The sequence below is a fragment of the Cyrtonyx montezumae genome, unplaced genomic scaffold (assembly GCF_038088225.1).
Source record: "Cyrtonyx montezumae isolate F1298 unplaced genomic scaffold, pur_monq_1.0 scaffold_8, whole genome shotgun sequence".
NCBI classification, from domain to species: domain Eukaryota; kingdom Metazoa; phylum Chordata; class Aves; order Galliformes; family Odontophoridae; genus Cyrtonyx; species Cyrtonyx montezumae.
In genome coordinates, this window is record NW_027072089.1 from 95135085 (window position 1) to 95148486 (window position 13402).

At 37.8% G+C, this 13402-nt stretch overlaps 1 protein-coding gene across 1 annotated transcript in view; it reads right to left on the minus strand.

The window, feature by feature from the left end:
- POU6F2 (POU class 6 homeobox 2) overlaps positions 1–13402 on the minus strand; it is a 312241-nt gene that overhangs the window by 90131 nt on the left and 208708 nt on the right. Inside the window, exon 5 of the mRNA XM_065752741.1 lies at positions 1311–1639. Within this exon, the coding sequence (XP_065608813.1) occupies positions 1311–1639 (329 nt within the window). The remainder of the gene's footprint in view (positions 1–1310; positions 1640–13402) is intronic.

Genomic DNA, 13402 nt, shown 5'->3' on the forward strand with positions numbered 1-13402 from the left:
CAGAAGTTCCTCTGGAACCATTCCTGACACTATATATCAATAATTTGCATACTAAAGGGTCCCAAAGCAGTAACTAGCATGACAGACTGGGCATTAAGTGGTGTCTAAGAAGCCTTTAAGACAGTATACAAGAGAAGCTCTAAAAACATTGTACTCAACTGCAGGAAAAAACTCAGGAAGCAAGGACACATTTATTGTGGAGTTTTAAGTCTATTATCTAAACCATTAAAATCAGATATGATGCAATTTAGTTGCAGCTTAGGTTAATGCAGGTTTAACTGGCCACATGGCAAACACAGCTTATTGTAAACCAATTCCCTTAATTGCTTCAAAAATGATTTTTTAATTATTAAGCTAATGCAGTTAAATTTTTGTAGCAAATGACTAAAGCCAGCAGTCTGGATAAAACTTCTGAAGGGGGGCTATCAAAATTTAGGGAATAAAGTGAACAGGGACTTTGCTCAATAGTAACATTACTAGCTTGCTTCTATGTGCAGTTCCACTACCCAATAAAAGACTGCACACTTTTCAGATCGTCCTGGTGTTTATTCAGAATCACAATTGCTGGCATAGCCAAAGCTGTTCCTACAGGACATGAATAATGCATGAAACATACTGTGTGAGAACACACAAGAAATTCAGACCATTGTTTCAGAGCTCTCCTGTTTCTGTCCAGGAGCTCTAAGATGGGAAGAATCCAGTATAAGTTTGAGTGCCATAGCTATTGACATGGTCTATTAGAAGACATTCACATTGGCAGAGTGAGCACCAAGGACTGGTATAAATTCTGGCATTCTGATCTCTAGAGTCTATACCAAGCCTCTTAACAGTAGTATTTGATCCTTATCATTACAAACTTTGGGACTGTGGTTTCCAGAGGAAGTGTATTCCATCCATCTATCTCTTGCACACATATACTAGCAGAAGCTCTATTTCTTTTAGGGACAGTCAGGACCACCTGCTGATGAGCTGCTAACTTTACTGCTCTCATAAGTTATCATAAGGTGTGACTTCTGGGAAAATGCTTTTTTTAAAGATCTATGGAAAAAAATGAGATAGTTTTCCATGGGCTTTGTGATATTGGCTTTAAGAACAAATGTCTACTCTTCAGAAAGAAACAAGCTAGGACCATCATTAATTATACTTTTCCAACTTACCTTTTGGCCAGTTCAAACTGCTCGCCTATAAAGATAAACTACTGTGAGGTAGAATTTATTTTGTATGTTCAGAAGTTTATTTGATTTCTCCCTCCAAAGGGAGTATATGCTTCCTTTCGCTAAATCATTTGAGATTTGTATTCAACACCTTACCTGTAATGGATTTGGTGAAGTAAGAGGAGATGGAAGGCCATGCCCTGGTGACTGGTTTGGTTTCTGAGGGGAACTGGAGGACTGTGGGACTGAAGGCTGCTGACTCTGGCTCTGGGGCTGTGTTTGGTTCTGCTGTGGAGGTGCTGATGGCTGTGGCTGTGGCTGCTGGGTCTGCTGGGCTGGCTGTGTAGTCTGTGTCTGCTGAGTTTGCTGTGGCTGCTGCTGGCTTTGCTGCTGCTGCTGCTGCTGCCCTTGCTGCTGCTGCTGATGATGCTGGAGCTGCTGAAGATGCTGAAGCTGTTGAAGCTGAGAGTTCAGGGATGAGGTAGCTGTGAATTGAAGAGAGAGGAAAGAATTATAAAGGTTTCAGTATTACCTATTACGTTAAAGATATCTTGGATTAAGTTCTGGTTCTATTATGTTGAGGGGAACACTGCCCTCTAAGGTCAACTGGAATTGGCTGTGACAGCAAATTAATGAACACATTCCCATCAATAAGTGCTGTGTTTCTGTGCTAAGAGATGGGCTTCAGTGGAAACAACGAAAGCTAACCTACAGTGGGGCAAAAGCTCTGCCCACTGCGTAGGCCTCTGAGCTGAGTACAGTCTTGGCTCAGACAAGTTCACAACTGAAGCCATTGGGAACGTTCCCTGCCTGAAGAAGAGTCTGAGGATATCACTGTGTATACTGTGGCAAGTGCTCATAACATGATCTGGTAGTATTACATGGAACAGGATAAAGCCATAGTTGTAAAAAAGAATACTCTGAAAAGAGCTTTGCAACATCTATATAAAGCAACTGTCAAAAATAAATGTTCATTTTTTTGATACAATACATAGGTAGAAAAAATACTCAATACAATGCATGACTCTGAAATTACAGCTGCTTCTTATAATTCATATCTAAAAGTCATAAAGTTCCCCTGGTGAAACAAAGCAGGTATTTTGAAAACTTGCACTGCTTGCTTACTCCTAGTAGCAAAAGTCTGTCATGCTGTGCTAGCATGTGATCCAAAGTGCCCTTTCCAGTACCTGAAGGGGGCCTACAGAAAAGCTGGAGAGGGACTTTTTCTAAGAGCAGGTAGCAGCAGAACAGAGGGAAATGGTTTTGAACTGGAAGAGGGTCGATTTAGACTGTATATTAAGAAGAGATTTTTACTGTGAGGGTGATGATACAATGCAGCAGGTTGCTCAGAGAGGTTGTGGATGCCCCCACCCTGGAGGTGTTCAAGGCCAGGCTGAATGGGGCTTTTAGCAGCCTGGTCTAGTGGGTGGTGTCCCTGCCTATATCAGGGGACTGGAACTAGATGATATTAAAGTTCTCTTCCAACTCAAATCATTCTATAATTCTATGAAACATGAGGCTTGGAAACCAGTAGCTCTCATCAATCTTTTGGCACAAAGGTTCAAACTTTATCTCCCTAATTGACTGAAGCATTGATTAATCACAGGAAGGCAAGAAGTTTGCCACAGGGATGTCACTAAGGAAGAACACGTTTAATGCAGCAGCCAGAACATTACAGGAACCTGGTGCTTTCTCAGATTACTCCACGAATAAGCCACTGGGACTCTGGCATTACACAATTTTGGGATTGTGTTTGATACCTATAGGATTCCAAGATGAACAGCTTACAAGGTCAGTGGATTAATTTACCCTCTGTACTGCATTCCCAACAGCATTCTGTATGCTAAGTTCCATTATCAGAAGCCAATGTAAACTGAGTGTGAATCAGATTCGTTGTTTCTAAAATGAGATTTAGATGTCATGGCCAAAAACACTGTTTGGGGACTTGCAGATAAAGCCAAGCTACATTTACTTCTTTTTTGAGTTGAAATACTTGTTTCAGCTTTCCAGACATCTATGCCCTGGGGATGAACCTGAAGTCTTGGTATGACTTATGAAATCAATGAACCATAAATTGGTGCAAAAGAAGGAGGAAAAAAAAAAGATGAAAAAAAAGAAAGGGAAAACAAAAAGGAAAATGAGAAAATTTAGGAAGATAGGGTAGGCCAGAAAAGGCTGTATGAAGGCAGACTAAAAGTCTTGGCAAGAAGAGCTGTTGGTTACCCCTTCCTATATTCACAATTGATCTAAATTCGCTTTCACCAAAGGTAATCATACTACAAATATGTCTTTGCAAAAATTAGTCACGTGGATGTGACTTCAACAAAGGACCTAAATGAAGTGAAGAAGGAGGAATGGTAAGATCAATATTCTCTTATCATTAAAATTACTCATAGCAGTTTGGCTTTTCAACATAAAACTGAGTGACCATCAACTTATAAAACACATGTGATAGCCCATACTAAAGAAACTGACCCGGAGGAAGCTTACACTCCATCAATTCCACAAGCAGAATCCAGATCCAAATGCCCCAAGTAAAAGTATCATCTAGAGCATACAAGAACAAAGAATGGAGGTGTGCGTACCAGAAAGCAACTGCATAGACAAATACTATCCATACCACAAAGCACCTAGTATGGCAAAGAACACTGTTCACGAATTCCATTTATAGGTGTGCACGCAGAGGTACAACAACTTCTCCATTTACCACAAGAAAAAAATCTGATCAGAACCAGCTCTTTACTTTCTGTAGGCTATTTCCTCACCTGTGGTTGCTTACCAGTCTGGACAAATCATTGATACCAGGAACCAAGACTCAAAATAGAACCTTTTCCTTCTCTTTCCATGGAGAAATAAATGAATGCAATGAGTGGTGCAGTTTGTAATGTATGTGGCTCACAAAGAGGAATGGCGAGTCATTTTATATCATATGTGCACAACTGGGCAAGCTAAGACATAGTGATTTTTTAATTTATTTTTTGTGCTGCAATAGTCCTCAAACCCTTTTCTACTATATGGCACTCTTACAGGCCATGGACTGGAAAAACAGATTTGTCAGAATGCCCTACATTGCACATAGTGCATTGAGTAATGTAACAGGATACAGGAAAAAGCATTCAAGGTGCAGGGGAAGACATCTACAGAAATATTTTTTGAATATAGAATATATTTTCCTTCTCAAGGTATACCTTTCACCTAGAATTGGGAAATATGGCAATTAAAGTAATGCAAAACGTATCAATCTAATAACATGAAGTAAGAGAAGCTGGAGAGATTGTTGTATTTTGATAACATAAAACTGCAAGAACAGAATTCTATCAACGATCAATGACTGAAGTTAGTTTATACAAAAAATATCTGCTGATACAATTCTAAAAGTAAATGCATCACTGCCTGGATTTTGTAAAATGGTGACACGCAGGGAGCCCGAATTATAAAAGGAATGAAGTTTCTTGAAAAACTAAACCAAATAAAGAGGCAATTACAATAAACTGTAAGTTCATTTTTTTATATATTTGTGTATACCTCAAAGGAATCAGAAAATTAATAATAAATAATAGTATCGATGTTTCCCACTGAGCATACAATTTTTTTTCAGAGTTCATTCATGTAAATATTTCTAAGCATGGCTATTAGTTCCCTTGCAAGTGAAAAGTTGAGGAGTCTAAAGCATAGACAGGAACATAATGGTCTGTATGTTTGCCATAGGACAAAAACCCACATTTAATGAAATGTAGTTTTACTGAGTGTATGAATCTGCTTAAGAAAGAAATTGCTTATATATATAATTACTTATACACATTGCTGTGACATGTTGGGATTTGCTTGACAGAATGGTTATGCTAACAATAGGCTTTGGTTTCATTAACAAGTCATGCCTTCATCAGCTGTTGAGCTATTTTCTTAAAAATCTTTATTGAATTGCCATTCTCAACAAGGTCAATACTCTGTTTAATGTGTTTAGATTTTGATCTTCACATTCTTTCTTCTGCCAATCCATATAACAAGGGACAGAATCCAGATTGAAAAAGAAAAGGAGAAAAAAAACTCTTCAACACCCCTTTTTTATCCAGATCTTAACATGTTCAGGTCCTACTGAAATGCTAATGTAACTGGTGCCAAATGGCTATTGCCAACATACTTCTGTGCATTAAAATGTGAGCAGATGCAATCACTCATACAAACCTGATGAATGAAGAGGGTACGCAGCTTACTTTGAAAATGTCAAGGCTTTAAATCCTGTGAGCATGTCCAGAACTTGCAAATAATGATTCAGCGTAGGGATTTTGTTCATTCCTTATCTAGGGGTAGAAAAGCTTTGGATTCAGTGCAGCTGAATACTTGAATGTTGGCCATTGAAGAAATATAAGTGTCACTACCATGCACTCAGTCTTGCTGGTATGGAAGCTGGTCCCTTGAGGAAAATTGTGTTGATGAAGAAAAGTTATTTCATGGAGAAATTTCCAAGTTCATTTCCAGCAACTACATAACATTATTCAAATAAATTATTTTATTTTTATGTAATTCCTTTAGAAATCCTCTTTGAAGACATGTATTGAAGTGGCTTAGTGAGGCATGATCGTTTAACGCACTGTAGCTAAACAAGCAGATAGGGAATTGAAAGAACTGTTAGGCTCTCACAAAGCCACACAGTAAGTGCACTGTAAGAGGGAATTTAGGGCTCTGGATCCTGCCTATAGTCCAGTGTTCGTACTGCCTGATTGCACTGCCTCTCACAATGTATATACCATCCAATGCAGAGGTTGTGTCACATTATTGTTTGTAATCAAATCCAGTCCAGCTCCCAGAGCTTGCTTGCATACCTCATCCATTATAAATCGTATACCTGTCTAACATTTGTCACTTCTGCAGAGCTTAGAGACTGATGGAATTTCAGGTGATACAACAGTGCTATGTCTGCATGTATAAAAGATAACATGCACTGCCTACCTACCACTCTCAGGAATCTTTTTATGATTTACTGGCTAACAGCTGGCTAAAACTTTGGCGTCTTTAAGTGACAAGTGCATACTTTCTTTCAGAATTGTATTCAAGATTTAAAAAAAGAAAACACAAAACAAAACAACCCAGAAACAAGAAGTCCGTTCTATGGTTAAAAAGTAGCATAAGATATATTACATTTAAAGGGAGATAATTATCTAAAAATGAATACAAGCTACAAAAACAAACAAACAAACAAAAATGGGAGGAAAATCCACAAAAGCTGTGTGATAGTACAACTTTCCTTAACAAAAATACTTGCTGAGTCTATACCAAATATCTGATAAGCTGCTAAGAAGAACTTCTTATGAGAAAACAATGCTATGAGGGGTTTTCAAACTTAAATTTTTTTCTGTAATTTCTTGGATTTAATTTCTGCAGAGCCAGAGCAGACTTCCCAAAGGGATCATCCTACATTTTATGATCCTACTTTAAGCAGATTATGCTTAACCATGATATCAAAGAGTTTACATTAGAGTAAATGATACGAAGTTAAGAGGTACAAACGGATGGTCAAGAGTCACTAAAAATAAGCTTTCTGATCTTCCAGGTCACCTACCTCTTGTCACAGACCTAAGCCTACTTATGACTTAGGGAACACTATGGTCCAGGGAGCACCCTCCTTCTTGAGTTCCTTTTGAGAGTCCAACAACGTTGCTATGCATTTACAATATTTACACAAAATATGTTCTTTTTGTGTTCTTATATCATCTGCTCCTCTGTTTATTTCCTACACAGGAAACTAAGTGTAGCTAAAACACACTTCTGTCAAGCAGTGGTGCAATGTGAAGAAGTCAACTCTAATGCAACTGTACTGAAAGCAGCAGTGTCATTTTGTGAAACATTCTGATCCATGACAGGGATAACGATTGAATCATTTGCTTAGTAGGAAACCTGAAAAGGTTCTGCCTTCAGATCCCAATCCTGGTTATATTCACTGAAAGTAGTATTAGCTGCCTGCTGCCTCTGGCTAATATACTATTGTATAAACATGGGAATGGCTCTGGCTATATTTTAAATTAAAAAAACGCATTTTAAAGTTTAATCAAATTTCAGAAAAAAAAAAAAGAAGGAACATAAGTAAGCCTACAATTGTTTACATAATGAAATCATTGTAAAAATTATAACTCTTTTTTCACATCTTATTCACAATATAAACTCAAATTCTAAAGACCTTGATAATGCTTGGCAGAATATCAAATTAATGCTCAGAGATTCAATTTGTATCTGGAATCTGCTCTTGTGGATAAGCTTCACATAATGTCTGATTTATTTTATTAATGCTTTGTGTTTGTTTCTGTGTAAAGAAGAAGAGGGGAAAGAAGGAATAAGAAGCAATTTTAGCTTACAAAGGATTGTGTAAGTCTATCCTCTATCTTCCTATTTACATAATTGCATAGATGTTCTTCAGTGCCTTGATTTAATGCACAATGGACTAAAAAGGAGAAAAACATACATTAAAACTTCCCCTATTTGACTGAGTACAGAATTTGGCTCTTGTCATTTCAGGAGCCTAATGCCTTTTTCCACTTTCCCAGTAATGGAGGATGGGTTTGCACTGCCTCAAACTGAACAGTGTAAGTAACTTAAGAATCTGGGCTTGTGTTTGAACTGACATGGCCTGCTTTTCTTTTTCACCCTGTTATTTCTCTTCTAATGAGGTATATACCTCTCTTCAAAACAGATTTCTGAAGATTGAATGCACACGCTGAACAGCCTAATGCAAGTCTGTGTCTATACTCTCTCCCTCCTGGATAATAAAGGGTATATTAGCCAAATATCCAATGTGCTTTTTGCATATGCTTGACTATTCTTTTAAGAGCAAAATGTGAGTTGCTTTAAACAATTTAGCATCTTCTTTGTGAGAAAAAAGGAAGAGTTGGACTTGTGGCTGAAGAGATCAGTAATGGGATACAGAGCACATTATTTCTAAATCACTGGTTCAAATCTAGTCTAGGTCAGTACAAGGAACAAAAGTCATTGAACTTTAATGGTGCTTTTGAGTGTTTTCTAACTTATAGAAGATGTATTAGGTATATCAGAAGTATGGAAGATGTATCCTCACACAGAGAACCCTCACTGGAAACAGTCTGCCACATAGTTAAGCTAACAAATTGATGATTTCCCAGTACCTATTACGAAGACCATAAAGATCTTAGGTGACAACATTTGACACCTTTGTTTGCATTTTCAGCTGTGAGGCTGAGGATAGAAAGAGCAAGGACACCAAGGTATCTTCTCCTTCCTAAAGGTGATTCCTCAGTATTACAACTGCAGATGGGGATATGGGGAGAAACTTGCATTGCCAATGCTCTTCTGTACCAATTCTGCAGATAAGCAGAAGGCTTTACTCTCTACTATTCTCATATCCAGAATCCTTCATGAGCACTAAATTCACTTTAAAGAATATACACAATAAAAAGGAAGTATTGAGAAGCAAAGCATCATAATTTATCAGGTGTGGTGTCTCCACATTTTGATGAATACTGGTGCTTCTCTGAAAAATGATCCACTGCATTAAATAAATCTGACTTTTTTTTCTCCACCAAACTTTAAAATGCACAATAATCCCCTAAAATTGGAAGGAGAAAAAGAATAAGCTTTTGTTCTAGGTAGGGAGCTTGACTAAGCATCAGGGCAAGATTATTTGGAATACTTCACATTTTGAGATAATCTAGACGCACTAGTTTATGACTAGTTTCCACTAGTTTATGACAATACTGTATGAGTAAAGTTTCCTAAGTTTGCTGTAAAAATTGTGTTAACCTATTTAAAATGTCCAAAAGCAAAAACAAGCAGGAGAAATTAGACTTTAATAAGCCATTTGCTCCCTCAGCTCAAATGGGACCTCAGGGCCCCATAATGTACAGATGGCTGAAACTTTAACTGGAGTCAGAGTGCCATCAAAACACAGGGGAACAATCAGAGAATCATCTTGGGACTTTCATACAAAGACGGACAATTAAAATTGTCTCACCATAGCATGCTGAAAGCATTCAAGTCATATCTAGATATGGAAATCTCTCACTTTTACAGGTTGGATCTTTGTTGTTGTTTTCTTTGTTTTGCAAGAACATGGCCCTCAGAACTCAAAAAGCAAGAGTCTTAGTATCAAGTCCTTATGCCAGATGAAAGCAGTTTTCTAACTACAGAGAGCGGGACTTGTCCCAGATCGTCTAAAAACAGAATTGTGTACAGATGGAAAATCAAACTATGTTATTCCTCCAGACAGATTGCATTTCCAGATCCTAGTGAACACACAAGAATATTCCTATAGTCCAGAATGAAAGATAACTTCCCATTTACTGGGGAAAAATCTGCGGGACTCTTTTGAAAGAAACTAATAGGCAGAGGAAAAATTATCATTTAAAGGCCAGTACAGTTCAATATATGATTTCACAGCCAGAAGGATGTGACAGGGAAATTAAGTTTGAAACAACTGTTCTGACTCAGAAAACAATGACCATGACTCATAATGGAAATCTAACACTTGATGGGCACTCTGTGCATACACAACCTTTGACAACAGGAATTGCAGTTTCTTCTTTTCTTTTTTCTTCTGTTTAAAATGTTCTAACATTGATGGAAACATAAATTCCATGGCATCTAAGCAAATCAGGTGGTTGATGTGCCTTGGCCAATAATGCTTGTAGCAAAAGTAGTGCAGTGACATATGGACCCAGGAAGAGATTGTGCAGAATCCTGTCCTGCATTTCAGAGTCCCCAGTGCACTGGGTACCTGACATTTGTGTTGGCAAGCTGTTTTGGGGCTTCAGGGCACCGTCTTGACAAGATGAACTTGTTGAACTGCCTGATGCCTTCAAAGGATGATTTTGTATTCATTCTCGAATATTCATTCATGGATCTGCAAGTGCTTGTTCTCTAATTCTTTACTGCAAATGGCTCTTCTGACAAAGAAACATTTATCCAGGTATAGATGCAGCTCCAGTGCTTTGAAGACCAGAAATCACTAGAAGTATATTCAAAGAGTCTTTAAAGTGAAGCCAAGTTCCCTTAACTAAAACTGAAGTTATTATAAGTGGAATGCACAGAGAGTTCTGTGCGTGTGGTTTTTGTTTGTTTGTGTTCTTTTGTTATGTGTTTTTAAGCAACATAATCACACAGTGGATCAAAGGGTATCTATTTAAAAAGGCAGGCCTTGATGCTGAGCTGGTGGAAATGTCCTGACAATGACAAGGACAATATAATTTTCCCCTGACCTCATTTGAGGGAAGGAGCAGAGGGTTCTTTGTCCATTATGTACTCTTGGTAAGACAGGTTCTTTCATCTGCCAGGCTCTTACTATATCTGTCTTTCTATCATTTTCTACCTTCAGTCCAATCTGAAAGCTGAGATAATTGATACAACTGTTTTGTATAAGTAATTCAGTTCTTCAAGCAGCTGCAAATTCTGTTCCTAGCATGCAAATTCCAGCTGACTAGAGAAGTCAGATGAATGGCAGTAAGAACAGATCATGGGCAGACTCAGAAAAGAGCATTGTGTACGTTTTCAGGAGAAAGTGAGAAAATGCAGCCCAGACAAGTGCTTTCCTTTATAATCAATAAAATGACCAAATGCAAGTACGAGAACCAAGCACAAAAGTGAGGCTGCACAAATGCTCATTTGGAGAAGTGACCGAAGGCTTTAACCTTGTTAACAACAGCCCTGTGGTACTCATTATAGCCCAGAACTTCCCTTGTTTTCAGAAAAATTAAAAATGGAAGCAACAAGGTGAAAAAAAATGTGGAATAGGAAAAAGATCTTGCAAGGCCTGCAATGCCCTCAGTCCCTACTGAGCTTCCAGGGAGTGAAGGTCACTCCCAGCCAGTGAGGACGCATGCACAGTGCCATGCTGAGCATGGAACTCTTCATCAGTCACTGAAGAATAAAAAACAAGTTAAAAACTTCCTTTAAATGACACCAAATAATGCTTAATAACTGTGGTGCAGAAGCATTCTTGAGCATAGGTCATGGAGTTGGCAAGGAGTTGCTGTGCTAGGGGCTGTAACCTCAATATGTGAGCAGAAGATGGAGGTGTTTTCTTTTCAGATAAGGGATCAACTTACAGAGAGTCTAAGCAACTTACTCCACTTGAGAAATTGTAGAAGAGCTGAGAAGCACACTGTAATTTGGTAATCAGTCACACCACAAGCCATTCCCAAAGGAATGTGCCACTAAACAAGGCGCACTATGGCTGCTTGCAGTTGGTTCACAGAAGTTCTATTTCACTGTTCTTAACAATCTTTCTTGATTTTTATTACTTTTTGGACATAGATAAGAATGGCACTATTTATTTGTATGTCTTTCAAAAAAAATGCCACAAGAAAAGTATCTGTTTTATTTTTGTAAGCTTTGAACTAATTATCAGTCAATGTAAGCAATCTACCTATATCTCTCCTAGTCTGTTTATCTTACTTGCAGGAAGATTAAATACAAATTTAGACAGTAGGTGACCAGTAGTTCTGAACTCTGCAGTTCGTTGTCTGCTACAGATGGCCTGACTACTCACTGTTAATTTTCAGTAAAATGAGGGAGGCTGAATACTAGATTTCCCTCTAGCCCCCGTGGCCAATCAGCCAAACATGCTGCAGATTCAGGTGCTGATCATGGCTCTGCTGAGCTTGGCGTCTATCATCTCTTCAAAGCAACAGCAAAGTAGCTGCTCTCTGAGTGCTCAAGTGATTTCACCTACCTAAATTTCTTGCTCCCTGTTGAAAGAAACAACTCAGTTATTCACATAGATCAACTTTTCATTGGTAGAAAATTAGGATGGGAGAATTAGGGGAAAGATTTTATGGGCGTTCTCCATTCACTGGCCATGAAACCAGTAACACTTCTGTGTTAGGATGAAGCTCCACCCATAGCTGAGCAGAAAGGCTGGAGAGTCCAGCAAACAGGTGAGATGTTCTGGCACTCACTGCATGATGCACTTTCTAAAGCACATCAGGAACCCAGATGCTGTTGGATATTTCAGACATTTTTGTACACCACAGAAAAGTGAATAGCAGGCCTCTGAATGACCTGTAGATGGGCCTTTTCTTAGTACACATTTTAAAATTTAATTGTTTTTAATTTGAAAGGAATATACAACAATTAACAAAATAACTTCCACTTGAATAGTACATTTACTTACCTGGAGCAGGAGTCCCCAGTTAAAGAGGATGATTTTTGGACAATTAAACAAAAAATCTATGTAAAATTCTCACTGTCTATATCCATGTACTCAGTCAGAACATTACACTGTTGCCTTTTTGAAGCACTAAGTCCTAACAAGCACTACACTTTTTGAAGCACTAAGTCCTAACTCATCAGTCCTAACAATAGAAATGCTTTCTTTTTCCAGTCCACAAAATGGAAGAAAAGTGGAATTTGGTTCTCCATCAGTAATTCTCAAAAAATCTCACAGGAAGCTAAACTTAGCCTTCCTAAGGCATTATTTCCCTTGTTGATAATGTTTTGAGAATTACAATAAAATTCTGCAGAACTTGTTCTAAAGATATAGAAAAATTAACAGAGGGTACATCACAACAGGTCTGTTTTTAATTCTCCTAGGAAGAATTAATATCACTGGCAGTGATATAAGTAGATCATGTGAATTTTCCACAGAGCATTTACCATTTTCTCTTAATTTTTTCTATTATATATAACTTTTTCACAGAACAATGTGAAACATTAACTTTTAACTGTAGAGAACTGAGAAAATGTGGATAATGCATATATTAATCATCATGTGATACTATTCACTGATGTGTAGTCACAGATAATGATATTTGGCCAAGGAGGAGAGTGAAGGGAGAGAAATTACTGTTCTGGAATTTCTTTACTTCTGAAAGTGGTTGATTTCTCATCCTCCTAAGGAAGCCCACTGAGACGTATAAATGAAAAATACTACACAAAGTCTGGGCAAACACTGTTACTAGTTTTACTATGCTAACTTTGATGTCAATTAATTGGAGATGAGTTTGTTCCAAAATAATGTACTTAAATGATAAGCCTGGACCATTCAACAGTACAAAGTAAAGAAACACATGTCAGTGCTGACAGAAGATCAAAATTTTTGCTTAAATTGACTTCTGATTAAAAAAGTTAATGGAATAAATGCTTCTTAAATGGGACAAACTATCTATCATGGCAAACCTAAGAACAAAATTTGGCACAGTGAGTGCACACGGAAATCTGAAACCACTACTTCACGTCTGTTTTGCCAAGTTTTAACTAAGTAGATGCAAAAACTGTTCCTTTCATTT